Here is a 15,879-nt window from a genome sequence, read left to right as displayed (position 1 = left end):
TGTATGATGAACGTGAAAAGGAAAGAAAGTCTCTTGACTATTGAGAAGACTGAATACACAAAGAAATACTGTATGGGAATGTGTATAAGTGGACACACACGCACAAATATATTAGCACAATCTAATGCAATGCAATCTATCACACACAATCCTACAGTTGTGTACACTCTGGGGTATCCAATTTCATTTCCTACAAACTTCTATGTATTTCTATGCTGTGTCATTAGCCATCTCTCTCCCCAGTCATTTTCCCATTGACATGCTCTGTGAAGCATCGCCCGCCCCACCTCACGGAGGGAGAGAGAGGGAGAGTGTGAGGGGGGAAAAAAGGGAGAGAGCAGAAGTTACATGGAAGACTTAATGCCTAAGGCCGGTGGAACTTTCCCTACCCTCTGTGTTGCATTAAGCCCCAAGCCCATTCATTCATTGCTAAAACATACACCTTCAAAAACAACTCCCAAAATCAATAGTTTAATAAAAGAAAAAAACAGCTGGGTTTTATAGTTTTAGAAAACATTACTCAAAGAGGAGTAAATGTGCATTGGATAGGGACTATTTTCAGCTGCGGATAAGCGCACATTTGACATATTAGTAATAATTTACGGCAACCTTCTACTAATATGTCAAATGTGCGCTTATCCGCAGCTGAAAATAGTGTATGTGGGCGCCCATGTGGGTGCCCATGTTCAGGGAAAGAAAGAAACTTGTCGCCCAGTGCAACAGTGTGGCTCAGTTATGTATTTAGACTATTTTTACGATAAAGCACAATGGCACAGAAGAATAAGTGGAAACACTTTCTATGACGCCCATGTCTAAAATACATCACAGACATAATTATAATGCGTTACAATCTTCTTATATTATGAGGTTTGACTTTCACATATATCAGAAACCATCATCTACATTTAAACAACTTGCATGACGCACAGCTCGATTCCACAGCAAGCAGCTGCATTAGCTGCCACAATCAGCAGACAAAGCTTGGGAACAAGTAAAGTTAAGTAAAAAGTTATTTTACAACGTTTTGTGTGTTGTTCTTGCTTAAATGTAATTATCTAAACGAAGCAATAACGTCTTTTAATGATTTATAATGACATTATAATGCATAATAACAGTTACTATAATGCATTGTAAAAAGATTATCATCTAAATACAATTTCAATTATAATATACAAGGCAAGGCAAGTTTATTTGTATAGCACATTTCAACAACAAGGTAATTCAAAGTGCTTCACATAAAACCATTAAAAGCATCAAAACATAAGGCAAAAGAAAAGGAGATTTAAAAACAATTAAAGAAACAGTGTAAGAAATAAAATTCAGTAGTAAAAAGTAAAGGAGATTTAAAACATACATTGAAACAATAATTGATGTCTCCCTGAGACATTACGCTGCACGCAATCAACCATACACTGCCGCAATTCTGCAATTACTCGCACACAAACCACGTCTGGAAAAGATCTCTGCCGATCTGCGTTTTATAGTGTACGCCTTGCACGAACTCGGTCCCGGAGGAAATGGCGATATATTGTGCAGTCCTTTTAAAACCATTAAAAGCATCAAAACATAAGGCAAGAAAAGGAGATTTAACAGCAATTAAGAACAGTGTAAGAAATAAAATACAGTAGTAAAATGCAGAAATGCAGGAAATTGATGAATATATTAATTGAATGTGGTTCAATTAAAGGCAGCAGCAAACAGAAAAGTCTTCAATCTTGATTTAAATGAGCTGAGGGTCTCAGCAGACCTGCAGCAATGATTCTTTCAAAAAAAGAGAAATATTAATGAGTGACCAGCAATGATGAACTATAAACTATATGAATGATAAACTGCTTCATAATGTGTTATGATTATTGTAATACAATATGTATAAGTGCTTATAACTACCGGTATAATTATTCAGTGCTATAAACAGAGTATATCAGTGATAAGTAGGTTTATACTGCATTATAATAACAGGCATCATAGATAGTGTTACCAAATAAGCTATAAGAGGCTTCGGCTACACAGACAATACTAGAAGTTAGTAGGATGAATGCATTGTTGGTATTGGTCCTTTTGTTGGATTTGTTGATATTAAGAAAAATATTGATTAGCCTTCATCCTTTACTGGCCCTTAAAATTCACAAAACAAGACACTGACAGTGCATGACAAGCTCTTCTTCTTCTCCCTTTCACTTCAGGCAGACTGCTTGAGAGTGTGTGAAATTACCAACATGGACCGAGAACAATGAGGAATATGCAAGCATAAGACCCTGGGCTACTCAAAAGGTACCATTGTCTCCATATGCAATATTCCCTGTGTGTGTATTATGTGTGTGTGAGAGAGAGTGCCTGATACTGTGTGTGTGATAATGCAATCTCAGAATTCATAGCTGCGAGCAGTAAAACACACATTCAGCACAGTCAAACAGCTTCATAATATTGCGCAGTAACACACACACCTTCTTTTTTTTTTACATCAGAACAGGGTTACACAAATACACCTGGAAAAAAACACTCTAAAGGACACATAAGGTATGTAAAAAGAACCACAAACACGCACACACACACACACACACACACACACACACGCACACATTTTGAGTTATGTTTTTGGAGGCTCACACAAGACTCACATAATCAGCTGTTAAAGAAATAATGACAGAAAGAAAGAGGGGGAATAATATCCCTTAAGAGCCTTGCACCTTGTGCTAATGAGCTCATTCGAACAGCACTAAGGCAGAGAACCGCTTGTTCTCTGCTGAGGCCGTGGGGCTGGGCATGTAATCGAAGGAAAATGAGAGGAGAGAGAAAACATTGTGTAAGGAGGGAACGTTACGGTCAAAGTGTGCCAGTTGGTCGCTGTATTAAATAGTAGCCCCGCGGCGAACAATCACTCACGCCGGGGACAGGAGCAGGTGGGCGGCAGATTTCTCACCTGGTTAACAGCTGTGTCATGAGAGGACGGAGTCAGGCGGGGTGAGACGCCTTGCGAACAGTAGTCTTTTACCTCACACTGGAAGAGATATACTCACAATACCTTATCTAAACTGCAAAAGGGTTCACTTTATGATGATCTACACTAACTTTAAAAAAATAATTATCTCGTGTTTTTCCTTGTTATCTAAGTAAAGCTTGGTCAGAACCCCTGCATGACTAAATGTAAGGTGTCCAACCTATTTTGCCCTCCACTGACTTGGATCGCTCCACTTCGGCCAGCCACACACAGATCTGAACCTCTAGCACCAGCACCGATAACAAGACTCGTCGCGCAGCGCAAACAGCATCCGCTACTCGGTCGACATCATCCCCCATCAACTACGCACTCGTCGTTCAATCACTCCGCGCGTTCAGGCAAGGTATTACCATCCTCGATGGAGGAGGAAGAGGAAGAGGAGGAGGAGGAGGAGTAAAAAGGGCTCCCGAGAAGAGTTATGGAGAAGCTTTATCGTTCATCACTAGGGAGGCACAGTGTTGCCTTGAACATGGACAGAGACTAAAGACCCTATGATCTGCCTGCAAAAATGCCCCAGGGACAGAGGATCCATCAATTCAGCTGTCCCTGACACTCCCTGGAGAACATGATAGACTTGAAATGACAAAGCTGGGATATAATGCAATTCATCATAGCGTGAGTAAATAAAACAAATGAGAATAACAAAAAAGAGAATCATGAAACTATATGGCTAAATATGATGTAGCATATGAAGCAAAATGTACATTCTGATTAAAGAACTATTTTGTGAATTTGGGGATTAAATGTGTAAAACAATAAACTTTAGAGGGGTTGGTAGGTGGATTTTCTTTGCAACAGAGCCAGGCTCCATGCTATGCTAGTCTTTATGCTAAGCTAAAAGGCTGCTTACTTTAGCTTCACATTTAGCGTACAGACAAGAGTGGCATCGATCTTCTCGTCTAACTCTCGGCAAGAAACTTAATTAACATATGACCCAAAATTTTGTAGTGTTCCTTTACTGATTCTCTGTGAAATAACAGACAGAGAACAACAAAGCTTTAGCTGCTGGTTATAACTAAATATTAATTGGAATATTAATAACAGTGTCTGTAGACACACTTTGTAAGAGCTATGAGACAAATCACCTTGCGATCTTGTCACTGCAGGACATGGTGAGTAATCTCTCCCCCTGCAGCACCCCGTCCCAGGTCTGGATGGTGTTGCTGGACCTCACAGGGATGGTTCCTTCCCCCGACTCAATTTTGGTCCTTAACTGGCCCCGTGCTTTCCGGTTGGGATGTCTGTCTCCTTGGTCTGCACGAGACAGCACGGGAAGAGAGAAATAAAATAAGGAAGAAAGAGATACATGAAAATGAACAACTGTAGAAGTAATCAGAGAATTGATGGACATTTTTGGATCCCTATCAGTGTGCAAATATCTTCAAAACAGAGATGCCAAGAAAGGACAGATGGAAAAATGGCCTCCGCAAAAGCGAGGCCTGTTATTTATTATTATGTTATCAATGTTTTCTACTGTTCCGCCAGCAGGCGCCATCTATTCAGCGACTAATTGAATGTGGCTGTTTTCTATTAAGTCTGCCATGTGCAACGGAAAACACTTTGACAAGAGTAAGAGGGAGGTTAATCAGACAGACTGTGTGAGTGTGCTGGGCGGGAGGAAGACTGATAGAGACAGACAGCGAGTGACAAAAAGCTCTAATTACCAGAGCCTTGTTTAAATGCGCCTGTAATGCGTATTTGGATTTGGGGTAAAATTCGAATTAAATGAAACCAAGCATAAGAGAGGAAAACCTACAAACAGAATTACATTTAAAAAAAACTACGCCTGAATTCTGAACAATACCGGAAAAAAAAACATGCCGGCTGAGCTGAGGAGGAGAGATGTACCTTCAACTCCGGCCTCATGTGGGGAGAAGATCCGGGCGTCTCCGCAGGGCGAGGTGCTGATGTAGAGGTGGAACTGAACGTTGTCCTTTAACCTGTAGCCCCCCTTGTCACACGGCACGAATATCGACTTATGCTGGTCCTCCTTGCTGCAGTTGTGAAAAATACTTAAATCAGCCAAACGGCTAACAGAACAGCATAGCAGCTCATTCAACTGGACGGAATTAGATTCCGGACAGAGCAGTCTAAAGACGTGTAGTTAGATTATCAATACAAGCGACCTCCCCGACATTGCAGGCTAAACAGATTTGACGCCGTGCACTGACCTGAGGAAGAACTCCAGCTGGCCGTAGAGGTACCTGATGAGCGAGCGGCGGGCGATTATCTCAGCGTGGCAGTCGTTGAGTGCCAGGCCGCGGTCGCTCATGTACTCCCCGTTGATGCATTTAGTTCCCGTGGAGACACAAATTACCTGTGCCTCCTTCACATCTATCCCTGTCGGGGGTAAAGGGGGACAAAGGCACATCAGTCAACGCACTCTTAAAGTACAGGCTGTACATATGCCACCGGTCTAAATTGTGTTTTAGTGCCCTTGATCGGACAGGAGGCAATCGTGTGCAGAGTTGTCTGTCGTGTTAATAATTTACAATTAAAAAAAACATTCCAATCTCTTTACCTATTGTCCTCATCTAACCCTCCAGAGCACCCTCATTCATCTGCTGGAGGGGGAATCTTTCTCTGCGCTCATCTTAACTCTCAGCTTGTGACAAAGTTCGGAAGCCAATCGTGGTTCAGTATGCGACTGACAAGTGTGAAGTGAAAACTTGAAGCCACCAGAAAAGGGCTTCAGATTTTTTCCGACAGGGTTGTAAAAATTCAGTTATAATCTATTGTTACTCGTTATTTGAAGATTTTACAGTGTCAAGCTCAGTGAACATCTCACGTAGTGCTGGGCGGTATACGGTATACCGGTTTTAATTTGTGGTATGATATAAATTTTTCACACACCGTCATACGGTGTGTATGACGGTGTTGTTTCGGAGCCGAAACAACTGCTGTCGCTCTTCAACAGGCAGTAAAATGTATTGTTCGCCGCTAAGGGCGCTACGGTCAGAGCTAGTTATTTTAAGTGTATTGAGAGGGACCCCTAGTCATGGTTATAACTTTATAACAACAATTAATAACCCACAACTAACGCTATTTAACAGGGCAAAACACCACGACACAACAGTTTGTGACACATAAACAATTTGTAACACTAATAATTGTACATTTATAAAATTACACCGCCGAACATCATGCTGGGTACAGCTCGCTAGTGTTGGGGTCTGGCGCCACCTCCTGGCTGGCTGAGCTCCTCACATGCGCCTCACACAGGAGCAGCCATGTTTTCCTTCCTTCACCCAGCCTGACCTGGAGTCAGAGCGAAACTCCACCTCTCATCCTGAGCCTGACACTCCATTGGCCAAGAAAATGCTTCCCGCTGTGTCTGAGACCTGACTTATAAGCACTAACGCAGCGAGTTTCTTCCTCTTCGCCCCGGACCTCCGTCCTGGCCACATGAAGACACATCGGCCTCTCCCCCCCTCGAGCATGACGCTGGCGACGCAGGCCATGAGGAAGCTGCGGCCTTCAACCCTCCTCAAAACCCTGACAGGTCACATGCCATTTCGCTGGACGAAACAGACAGTTGCTCCATTCTGAGTTCAGGCCTTATCCCGCTGGGACGAATCACTTCCGCGATCCGTTCCCCGCTTTTTCTTTTTGTGTACACGTTCCGGCAGGAGGACCACGACTAAGCCTTACTCCTCTACTGACCGACGATTCCCGGGAGACGTACGGACCACGTTGTTTCAACCGAAGTTAAACTGTCCTCTCTGCAGCGAGTACAGATCGGACCTGCGTTTGCTCACACGAGACACGCCACAATGGACCGAAAACAGCGCCAGCTGCAAAGCCGCGCCGACCAGCCCCCCCCCCCCCAGTCCCTCGAGGACGGGACAATCCCTCCACGGACACTGACCCCTTTTTCCGAAGCTTCTACAAAGTAAGGTTCATGGCGTCTGGGCATAGCTTAGCATTAGCTTAATATAGCTTATTCATTGATGGTTGATATTCCCGTATTTTGTTGTGAGAAGTTACTGTCGCGCGATATCAAGGTATTGCGTAATCAGCGCGGATGCCGAAGCTCCGCTGTATTGTGTATTGAACTGCTGTAACTGTCTGCATTAGATCAGTCGCTGCAAGTGGATGCAGAGTTTGTGTATTATTACTTGAGAGATGTGATAAGAAACAATACGCTCATCTCACCGCAGTGATAAAGGTCTGTTTTATTTGGGGATTATTTTCATTCATTGTATTCCACTTCGTGTGGCATTTCTCTCGTCCTTGAATCAACTCTGTGAGTGAAGTGTGTAATCGCGGCTATCGTGCATAAGTGTCGTCAGTTTGCGACGTGACAACGGCAGCTTGTGTAAGATATGATAGCGATCCTCACTCTCACTACAACGTGACACAGCAGCTTTGATTCCCCTCTCTGCCTCCTTTTATTTCTCTTGTTCTCCGTAACTTGCAACTTTACATCCGTAAAATTGTATGATAGCGTTTGTTGGTTGCAGTATTAATTGATCTGATCATTTATTATTTTGATTTAATAAACTCTGTTATACTTTAAAGAGCAGTCGTCTGTGATTACTTGTGCATATGTGTGTAATGAAGCTGTATGTAGTAGCCTGTGCTCGAATTTAACCCTTCACTGTCACTGAATGTGTAGTCATACGCAGACTATTGACAATATGAGTGACTACTAATTATGAGACTTAGTTTTATCGTTTGGTTATTGGTCCCTGTTCGCAGGGTGGTGCCCCGTTGTTATTAATAATTGTTACATACATTAATAATTCTATTGATGTCAAGAATTCAGTTTCTTAAATGCTAATGATAACCCAAACACGCTCCTTTAGTTCCCAACACTAGCTAGCTAGCCCGCTAGCACAACAGTCTGCTAACAGCTGGAAGAAGCTCCGTCGCCACATTAAAGAACAGAAAAGAGCGATGCAGGAGGAACAAAGAGAGACCGGAGATGCACTAATACAATTTGTACGAGAGGAGCTGTGTCTGCCGTTTGGAGGTTTTTTGGTTTTAAAAAATCCGACGTAGATCAAAAGACGATATATTGTAAAGTTTGTCAAACATTGTGTTTTTTAAATCAATAATATGGAGAATTTCAGTATTAAACACATTATAAGTATGATTAAATAACCCCCCTATTGATGAGTAGAAGTGTCACAATAATAATATGTTAGTCACAATATGTTTACAATATTCTTACTTGTAGAAGATATTGTGTGTTACAGTGTATTAACTAATTTAATGTATTAAATCATAAAAGTATAGTCACTAAAGGTATTAAAACACTGTAAGAATAGTTTGAGGGTCAGACAGGGATTCTGAATGGGACATGCAGCAAATGGAGGCTGTGGTCAGTGGGGAGGACAGCTGACCAGAGGTGGAGTCAAGACAGATGTTTTTCAAGGAGCAAAGCTGTTTCGCTAAAGGATCGATCCAGGGAGGGGACAGAATTCGAATGGAGCCAATCACTGATCAACAGAGGATCAGTCACACGTTTTATGCCATATAAAAGACTGTTCTGGAGAGAATTCCTCAGACCACATCCGCTCTCGTTTTTCAGTACCTGAATTCAGACCTGTGAGTGAGATGCGTGCGTGTGGTCTCTGTTCTCGAGAACATTACTATTGATCGTTAATTCAGCTTGAAAGTGAACTTTGTGTAGTACATTAAATATTGTTATTGATTGTGAACCGGATCCAGTCCATTTTTCTGATGCGCGTGCACGCAAAGAAGCTCGCAGCAGAAAAGTCCCTGCGGCCTGCAGGCTCTCATCCTTTTGGATTTTAAACCCCAACAATAATAACAACAGAACAGGCTTATAGATTGTGTGTTTGTACGGCAACGGACAGAAGAGAACGCACTTCTTACCAGACCGGAAATATTCGGGTGACTGATACAGAGTACCGATCTGATACCAGTGTTACATTAATAAGTGACTGGGATCATGTGTCAGGCAACATCAGACCCGACTTACATTGTTGCTTTGTCAAACAAAATGTAACAAATACATACATAGATGTAAATGTCCTGAATTGTTATTTATTAGTAAAATAATTCATTATACCAACAACTTGGTAAAAATTATTTCGAATGAACAATTAAAAAAAAATTAAAATTAAAATTTAAGTGAATATCTCTTCCTTACTGGAAAAAAAGGTTGTCATGAAACATGTCTGGATGAGATCTTTAACTACTTTATATGCTGTTGTGTTGTCTATTCAATAACAATGCATTACATTTCATAAGTTCATCATATATATTTCAGTGGGTGTCATTTCCATTTGGCATGAGCATTGTTTCCATTCATTTTTGAGAAAACCTTATCGGACTGAGCAAATTTATACTGAACTGTGTTTTTTTCTCAGCTTCTCTATGAGCCTTGCAACTTCAATTTCCCTTCGGGTAATACCTGAGAATTGACTGCAGTATTTTGTCAGCACGAAAAGCACCAAACACGTCTTCCCAACGTAACATACCTGTTGTCATGACCACTCCTGCAAGCACTTTCCGTCGCGCATGGGGGGAGGTGAAGTTTTCTGTCAGCTCACTGAACTTATCCACCACCAGGCGAGACACTGCATCAGCCAGAACCTGGTATCACACAAACACAAACACACACACACACACACACACACACACACACACACACACACACACACACACACACACACACACACACAAGCTTGTATCAGATATGTCAGTTTACAAAGTGCGTCTGATGTTATCTTCCCCTAGAGCACCCTGTACCTGTCACAGTGTTCGCACTCGGCTCCAAAGCAAGCGTCGGAGTGTTGAAACGGCAACAAGTGAAACTGGGTTGACCCCCTGAGGTATACCTAACCCCCTTTCAAGCAACGCTGTTTGAGTTTGGCATGACAGTTATAATTTACCATCTCCCTTCTGACAGCGAAGCAAAAAAACAACAACTAACAAGTAAAAAGCTCCGGTCTAAACCTCGAGTGAACTTCACATGTCTTTAAACAGCCACCTCCTCTTTATCCATTGCTAATGTGATGAAAAATGACGACAACCAAGAGGAGAGATGACGGCTGGATGGCCACGTATAAAAGAGATTCGTCCAATATTACTTCCCTGCTACTTTGGAGTCACCCACTCGTAGCCGGATCATTTGGCTTTCGAATGCCAAGGTCGTCTACGGTGTCTGGAAGACTATTAATCTGTAGAGCTTCCAAAAAAAACTTGGGAGTACCGATCATGCAGACAAAAAAACACTTGTGTCCAAAATAATGTTTCCTTTCGGGAGTGAGTAAAATAACACTTATTTTCCTCGTGTGCCTAAATGCGTTTGTTTGAGCGTCAACAAAACAGCTCAACAGCTCTATAAAATACTGTTTTTGAAACAGCAGTGGCATCCAACCATTTGTCCCCATTAGTTCCTTGTCAGATGGAAACAGGCTGTGGAAATTAAATACAGAGCGACAGAGAATTAATAGAGCAATTAGTGGGGGGGCTCAATCGTTAAAATGGGGTTCTCGTCGAATACATCAGTTGACAAGAGGAGAGAGTGAGTAAAGAGAGAAAAAAAACCACAGTGTGTTGTGCTGATTAGCCTTGCTGACTGTGCTATCTCTCTCCACACACTCCGACAGTCACCGCTACAGTCTCATCAAAAGCAGCCAGCCACCTTTTATCCCTGCACACCTGAGGTGAGTGAGGTTTTATTGTTAAACAACGATACTTTCTTGCTTAGTTCTGGTCACATCTTTTGTCAAATCACAAATTATACTTTCATGAATTAATCCGGTCAGCCATTCATTTTAGGAATACACTCATTAAGAAGAGGGCTGTAATTCCTCTGAAATCTTTTGTGCTTTACTGAGATGAAAAATGAACGTGGCCTCGGGAGGAGTAAGATATGGACCGGGCACTGGCATCTTGATCATCTGCATGACAATGATTAGTTGAGCTGGATCAAATGTATAGAGTTGTATAGATGTGTTAGTAGGGTGTTTACATGACCCTGCAATTCTAAAAACCCATCTCAGTGTTTGTGGTTTTTACCTCTCTTAACTCTTAAAAAGCCTAAAACCAGGTGGACCTTTTTCAATGCACTAGAACAGCGGTTCCCAAACTTTTTAGGCCACGCACCCCCTTCTACATCCCGACTGGGTTCGCGCACCCCCCCCCCCCTTAATAAAAAAAAAAAAAAAAGAAGCAACAGAGCCTTTTAAGCCTTCATAGCCGCATAAGAATCGGACCAATGAGAGAACAGTTTGCTCGCGCGTGGCATTTGTTTACAAGATTTAGTCCGCTGTTAAATGTTGCAGTGTGAACACAAACTGAACAAAGGGGCAACTGCAACATTGTATCATATTAATCCCTGAATCGGAACAAAGCAAACGAACTGAAGGTGTGAAAACGCCCTGAAACACTGCAACAAAGTTTCAATAACTTTCAGTGACACAAGGCGTCACTTTTAAAGAGCAATACGGATGCGAGCACACACGCACAGGCTCAGAGGCAGATTATCACATTTCATTTACAATTAATGACCGACTAATGCAGCCAGGATGTCTTCGGACAAAGCATCGATGCGGCGCGACACCGTGTTGTTGGACACCGGGATCATGTCCAACTTTTTTGCTTCTTTCTCCCCAATCATACATTCCACCATCTCTCTGGCAGCTGGCAAGCTTACGTCTTCAGTGATTGTGTGCGGTAGCCCCTTTCTCGCTATTCTGTAACCAGATATGAAGCCCGTAGTGCGTCATTTATAGACCCAACACATGAATGAGACTGCAGTTGTTTTTGGCTGTTTTGTAACTCCTCCAATTTCGATATAAAGAATGTAAGGGGCTTTTGACTTGCACTGGCATGCTTGGTGTTCAGGTGGCGACGTAAATAAGAGCTTCAGACTGTTAGCCAGAACCTCACTGCACACCACGCACTGTGGCTTTGGGCAATCTGCGTTGCCAATCCAAGTGAAGCCCAGACACAGATACTTTTCATCATATTTCCTCTTTTTTTTCCCAGTCTGATGCTCACTCTCGTTTCCTCTTTTTCACCTTGACTCCGCGATGGGCCGATGTGCTCCCGATTTGTCTGTGCTGCACCTCTCCGTTCCCCTCGCCTCCGATTCCTCTCTCTCTCTCTGTCCCTCTCCTCTTTTACGACTGATAGCTTCAGATGTCCCACCTGACAGTTTTTAAATTAAAATTACATTTTTTTTTAATATTTAATATTATTACACCATCAGACCGCCATTACACTTTTCCTCTCGCGCACCCCCTAGAGGCAGCTCGCGCACCCCACTTTGGAAATCCCTGCACTAGAAGAAAGCATGAGGTGGATCGTTTGGTTCCAATTGTTGAACGTCTTGGGAAAATACATGAAATGCTTGAGTTTCTTTTCTGATGTGGTGAGACTCTCTACACGTATGGAAATCTATACAGAGAGAAAGAAACATCTTACCTGGGGTAGGTGAAGCTGCAATCCCTCTCTTGGTATGGGTTGACGGGATGGTGTCTGGTCTAGCTGCATGTTGAAGAGAGCCGAGAGCGCCGCCTGCGCTGCCCGGGCTTTAGCCAGCTTCTTATTGCGCCCTGAGCCTTCAAACGTCTGTGCATCCACCGTTACTGACATCACAAAATTCTTTGCGTGACTCTCGCCGCTCTCTGAGACAAAGTCATATTTGAGGCCTGGCCTGAGCTCATTGAGGATCATGACTGGGTTTTTTCCACTGGAGGGCGAGCTGAATGTCGACGGAGGGGGCAACGGGGCCTGGGCGAGGTTGCTGCCGGGCAGCGTGGGCAGCGGGTACTCCCCGAGTGAGTTTAAGGAGTTGCTACCATTGGAGCCTAGATAGAAGGATTCTTCAGGTGCGGCTGGGGTCTCGAAGCCATTGAAGAGCATGTCTGGGAAGTCGGCTTGGTCGGATGTAAAGTCCGTGTTCACCGTCAGTGTTCGACCCATGGCCAGGTGCGCCTCAGAGGCATTGGGGAACTGGACGAAGGAACGCAGCGCTTTCTCTGCCGCATTTAGCTTCGCCTTCTTCTTAGTCGGGCCCATGCCCTCGAACATCTGTCCATTGACCTCCACAGTCATGACAAAAACTGGTGCGTGGACTGGTCCCGTCTGAGACAGCAGTTTGTACTGTAGACCCGGTTTGATTTCGTTCAGCTGCATCAGAGCGTTCTTGGGCAGGACCGGACCCGGCGTTTTCTTGCGCTTCTTGGCACGTAACTTGGAGTGCGTGTGCCCATTGCTGCCCTCTTCTAAGGGGCGCTTTCGACTGCCCAGGCCGCTTCCATTGGGGAGCTGTTCAGCCACTCCCATCCCGTCTTTGCAGGACACGTTGTCCAGGTTTCGGTTTTCCTTAACATCGGTGCTGCTCGAACCTGCGGTGCCCAGAAAGAGTAACTTACAACGCCTTCGTTGCAGGATCTTGTAAATGCAAAATTTATAGATTCCTTTATCACTCTTTGGAACTGGACCAATGATTTGTGTTCCTAAATCAAAGTAAGATAAGCTGTCTTTTAATTTGATTGAACATATTAACCTGCTGACTATAGATATTACTACAAATAGTAGAACACCATCAGTACATCTGTTGTTGTTAAAGAGTCCAGTGTCGGGACATTTTGTGGACTATATTATGGTTATAAAGTATTTCATTTTGAAATGAACCTCCTAAAGTTACAGTTATGAAGGCTTGTTATTCTGATGGTGAGGGTAACGTGGGAGACATATTTAACAACTGTATTCTTCTCCGGTCGCACAGTGTTACGGGTCTCAAACATATAAAATGCACACATCAACAGAGCTGTTTCTCATGCACTCTCAATTTGTAATCGCTAGAGTTCCTACAGAGGAATTAGGTACATTTTAAGTCCTGAGCTACACCCTACTGGGGAACACATATCACCGTATCCAGTTAGCAAAGTGGATGGAATATTAGCAAAAATTTTCATTTATAACATCTTTCAGCAAAGGCTTGATAGGTTACTCCTTGCGGTACTCAGGAGAAAGAGAGGCCGCAGTGTGCATGAGTGGGATTGTAGGTTTGGGTTGAGGGGGTGCAGGGGAGGAGTGCAGGGGGAGGAGCTGAGGACCAGGCAAACAGGAGGATACATCAAAGAGGCGGAAGGAGAAGACTCCACCTACTGCAGGATCCTAAAGTCTTGACTGGTGACACTGGTGGGAGGTTAAAATGCTGTGTGCCCGTTTTTTTCAGAAGATTTGGAAAAGAATGACTGTTGTGTTCAAAATGAGGAAACTCGGAATTCAAAATCTGTGTTCTAATGAGGTGCCATTCATAAGACCCTGCGCCTCTGAGATCCCCCCCGTGGAGCTTGTCAGAGAACACAGTGTTTTAGGTTGCAAAGTGTACCGGCATGCCGTTACCATCTGCATACTGCAATTGACATTTCTAAAAGGCGTCACAAAAAAAAAAAAAAAAAAAAAAGACACTAAGATCAAGAACACAAACTGCATAGCCTTCAATTTACGAGCAATATCTACACAGAGAACATGCAATATGTTTTGGTGTGTGCGTGCGTGCATTCTACAAACAGGAATTTTGCAAATAAACAAGGGAAAGGAGAGACAGCAATGCACAACTGTGGCCAAGACTGAACTATCACCGATCAAAACCGTGACATTTGTGTGTTGGACAAGGACCTTTGAGGTGAGTAAATTTATGCCGTGGTGGACGAATGTACAAGTTACAGGAGGACTTGGACTTTTTATATGAATCGTTTTGAAAAACACAGCATGTAGCGCTGTTGCTTGTAACGTTTCTCTACAAAGGATTGAATGCACAGAGCTTTCAGCTTCTGCAGATTTCCATTGAACTTAATGCAAAATATGCTTAAATACCGTCAATACCTCTCTTAAAACAGTTATACTTATGGGGTGTAGAGAACAATAAGCCAATCAAAAACAAATGTAATCACACACTGACAACTCTAGCATGCTGCACAGACAAATACATTGAAATAACAGCCCACGGAAGAAAAAATAACTGGAGCTCCCTCTCTCCGTTTCTAAATTGTGTCATTCATCACATTTCAACTTTTCTGCAGGGTTGAAATTCCAAAAAGCTTATTTTATAGTCGAACTTTTTGCAGGACGATGGATATCCAGTAGTACTCCACATCAGATCAGAGGACAAAAGCCATAGAGCAGCAGCCATGACACCATGCAATGAGTTATGGCACACACATGCGTCCATGTTCGTTTTCATACCAGCGTCTGTGTAATCAGCGACCATTAGTTATGCGAAGACAAAACATCCCATATGGCATGGATCTGTCAGAGTTTAAATTCCTTGTAAGGGTTACATGAACCAAATAATGCATAGCACAGAAGTCTTCTGTCGCAACTCTATTTTAAGTGCCACTTGTTTGTTGGGCTTTGTAGATTTATTATTGCAGTGTGTCCACTGTAAACAGCAGCGGGACACGTGCTCTGGCCTCCTCGCTGTGGAACAGACTCAAACTTCCACAGCTTTTTGATTTGGAATGATTCGTGTGATTGAAGAATTTCGAGAACCGCAAAAGGTTGTCACATGAAAGCCTGAGATTCTTTCATGTTTTCCCGTGGTGTTCCCTCGGTATTAAAGGAAATAGGCTTGTGTGAGCTTAGTTTGTGTTTTATCTTCAAATACATATTTTGACTGGCAGCAGAAATGTAAGAGAGGCTTCAGAGGCTTCGCTACGCTGCGTATTTGCCTCAGCACATAACACCGGAGCAAAGACAGAGTGTGACACCGCAACAGGAACGGTTCATTTGTATCGCGGGTGACGGCGCTCTTTGAACGCGAGTGCGGAATCGCTAAAGTGTGTGTGTGTGTGTGGGGGGGGGGGGGGGGGGGGGGGGAACACACTCAATCAACCCGAATCAACCCGATGTAATGATTGCTTCCTCCCTAAAAAAAAAAAAGT

At 43.2% G+C, this 15,879-nt stretch overlaps 1 protein-coding gene across 1 annotated transcript in view; it reads right to left on the bottom strand.

Annotated features, from left to right (window-relative positions):
- The window catches only part of adarb1b (adenosine deaminase RNA specific B1b), a 138,725-nt gene that overhangs the window by 9,071 nt on the left and 113,775 nt on the right, over positions 1-15,879 (bottom strand). Inside the window, exons 4-8 of the mRNA XM_079276983.1 lie at positions 12,407-13,332; positions 9,451-9,565; positions 5,170-5,338; positions 4,847-4,992; positions 4,084-4,252 (exon numbers count right to left, since the gene is read on the bottom strand). Coding sequence (XP_079133109.1) covers positions 4,084-4,252; positions 4,847-4,992; positions 5,170-5,338; positions 9,451-9,565; positions 12,407-13,332 — 1,525 coding nt within the window. The remainder of the gene's footprint in view (positions 1-4,083; positions 4,253-4,846; positions 4,993-5,169; positions 5,339-9,450; positions 9,566-12,406; positions 13,333-15,879) is intronic.

The sequence above is a fragment of the Melanostigma gelatinosum genome (assembly GCF_949748355.1).
Source record: "Melanostigma gelatinosum genome assembly, chromosome: 10".
In the NCBI taxonomy this organism is placed as follows: domain Eukaryota; kingdom Metazoa; phylum Chordata; class Actinopteri; order Perciformes; family Zoarcidae; genus Melanostigma; species Melanostigma gelatinosum.
Note: the sequence above shows the minus strand (reverse complement) of the source record. Positions and strands in the feature narration are given on the sequence as shown.